This window comes from Vulpes lagopus, chromosome 3 (genome assembly GCF_018345385.1).
Source record: "Vulpes lagopus strain Blue_001 chromosome 3, ASM1834538v1, whole genome shotgun sequence".
Lineage (NCBI taxonomy): Eukaryota > Metazoa > Chordata > Mammalia > Carnivora > Canidae > Vulpes > Vulpes lagopus.
Genome location: NC_054826.1, coordinates 130,077,238 through 130,079,893, shown reverse-complemented (window position 1 = coordinate 130,079,893; position 2,656 = coordinate 130,077,238). Strand labels below are relative to the sequence as shown.

The window sequence follows — 2,656 nt, the reverse complement described above, 5'->3', positions numbered from 1 at the left end:
GGACCTTGGATGGAACTAAGAAGGAGGCCTGGGTCTTCTTATCTCATTCAAAAGAACCTGAAGCTACCTTATACTCAGTTGGCTGGTTGCACACAGTGCCTTAGGCCACTTGGGTCTGAATCTTCTTCCATTTACTGCTGCCTAACATTAAATAGTTTTTTAAAAAAGATTTTATTTATTTATTTGAGAGAGAGATAAAGAGCTTGAATATGAGCACAAGCAGGAGGAGGGGCAGAAGAAGCAGCAGACTCCCAGCTGAGCAGGGAGTCCCACTAGGGGCACCATCCTAGGACCCTGGGATCATGATCTGAGCTGAAGGCAGATGCTTATAACCAACTGAGCCACCCAGGTGCCCCTCAACATAAAATTTTTTTAATGACCTGATTTTTTAAAAATATTTTATTTATTTATTTATGAGAGACACACAGAGATAGGCAGAGACATAGGTAGAGGGAGAAGCAGGCTCTATGCAGAGAACCCAAAGAAGGACTGGATCCTGGATCCTGGGATCATGACCTGAGCTGAAGGCAGACATTCAACTAACTGCTGAGCCACTCAAGCCTAATGACCTGATTTTTAAGATTGTGAGAATGCACTCCTGCCTCTGAATTACACCAGCATGAGCACTCACATGATTTTCTCTTGCTATTGTTCTGGAAACTGTAACAGAAGTAAGAAACTCACTTCTCAAATCACTGAGAAGCTGAAAGGAGAAAAATTCATAGTAGATATGATAGGGACCATTTCCCTGCCCAGAACCAGTGTTTAAGGAGGGAGGGGAGGGTTCTTTGTCCTAGGCCCTTGATTGTCTAGGTTCTAAGAGTTCATACTCTTTGGAATGTGCCTATCTCCCTTTCAGACCTTTTCATTCTGTAAGTCCTCAAGCTACCACAGGATGAGCACAGAGCAGATGATTCTCCTTCCCTTTCCTTTTCCTTTGTCCTTCCTCCCAGTTTGTATTCTTTTTCCTCTTTCTTCAATTTCCTGCTTTCCCCAAAGCCTGACACTGCTCCTGATAAAATGAAAATACAGGTCGGAGAAGGAGGATTGGGATGGTCACAAGTTCTTACCGCAAATTCTTTTCTTTCCCATTTCAGGCTTAGGAAAAAAAGATGATACTCCTCCACCCAAATAAAAAAACCTTCCAAAAACATGAGTTGGGAATGAAAATCACCCACTGTCAGCTGCCCATTGATGGGTAAGCTAGGACTTTCTGCATTTAGCACTTCTGATCACTGGGTGTACTAGGGAAGCCAAGGCATGGTGATCCTGCCCTGGGAAAACCAAACAACCATAGTGGAATTTATGCTTCAAGGATTCTCCTCTATCCGACAGCTAAATATCTTTCTCTTTATAATGTTTTTAGTTTTCTATGTCTTAGTCATTTCTGGCAACATCCTCATTGTTCTGCTAGTTTTGTTCATCCATCACCTCCACACCCCCATGTACTTCTTCCTGGTGAACTTGTCCTTTCTAGAGATCTGCTATACCTCCAATATTGTCCCCAAGATGTTACTGATCATCATAGCTGAACAGAGGACTATCTCTGTTGCTGGGTGCATGGCACAGTTCTACTTCTTTGGATCCCTGGCTGCAACAGAGTGTCTTCTGCTGGCTGTGATGTCCTATGACCGATACCTGGCCATCTGCCAACCTCTCCACTATCCCATCCTCATGACTGGCCCCCTTTGCATTAGGCTAGCTGTCAGCTCTTGGCTCTGCTGCTTCCTTCTTACAGCAATCACTATGGTCCTACTATCTAGATTGACCTTCTGTGGACCGAATGAAATTGATCACTTCTTCTGCGACTTCACCCCTCTCGTCCACCTCTCCTGCACAGACACCTCACTGACGGAGACCATCGCCTTTGCCACCTCTTCGGCAGTAACTCTGGTTCCGTTTCTCCTCATCGCAGCCTCCTACTCCTGCATTCTTGTTGCTATCCTAAGAATTCCACCTGGCACAGGTCGGAGAAAGGCCTTCTCCACCTGCTCCTCCCACCTCACCGTGGTCACAGTGTTTTATGGGACACTGATTGCCACGTATCTTGTGCCTTCAGCCAATTCTTCACAACTCTTGCGCAAAGGATTCTCTCTTCTCTACACCATCCTGACACCCATGTTCAACCCCATCATCTACAGCCTAAGAAACAGAGACATCCATGAAGCCTTGAAGATGTGCTTGAGTAAGAAGCCAGGATTCCTCCTTAGATGATACAAAAAGGAAAAGTTCGATATTTGTTCAACGGATGACGAACTGGAGTAATTTAGATTCTGTGCAAAAGTACTACCTGTCATCAGGAGTTATTTTAAAGCCAGATCACCAGATATCTCTGAGCATGGCTGTGAATGCTGCTGAGTTCTGACAGCCTTGGGTGAACTAGCGTCCCAGGAATGGCCTCAGTGGGTCAAAGTCTGATCCATAATCTTTAGTAGATCTGGATCCTTGTGTAAAAGCTCACCTGCAAAATGAGCTGCTAAGGCTGGTTGCTCATTTACTCAAATATTCATCAAGGTCTACTATGTCCAAGGCACTGTACTATAGATAGCTGATAAAACAGACAAAAAACAGAGTCCCTGCTTTCACTGAACCCACAGTCTATAGGGGGATGACAAACATTAATCAAATAACTAACATAAAACTACATATAAAATAT

The 2,656-nt window shown here is 44.2% G+C and overlaps 1 protein-coding gene across 1 annotated transcript; it reads left to right on the top strand.

The window, feature by feature from the left end:
• Positions 1 to 1,260: 1,260 nt before the first annotated feature.
• LOC121486881 (olfactory receptor 11A1-like) lies at positions 1,261 to 2,214 on the top strand. Its single transcript, XM_041748279.1, has one exon. The coding sequence runs from the start codon at positions 1,261 to 1,263 to the stop codon at positions 2,212 to 2,214; it is 954 nt and encodes a 317-aa protein (XP_041604213.1).
• The last annotated feature ends 442 nt before the right edge of the window (positions 2,215 to 2,656 follow it).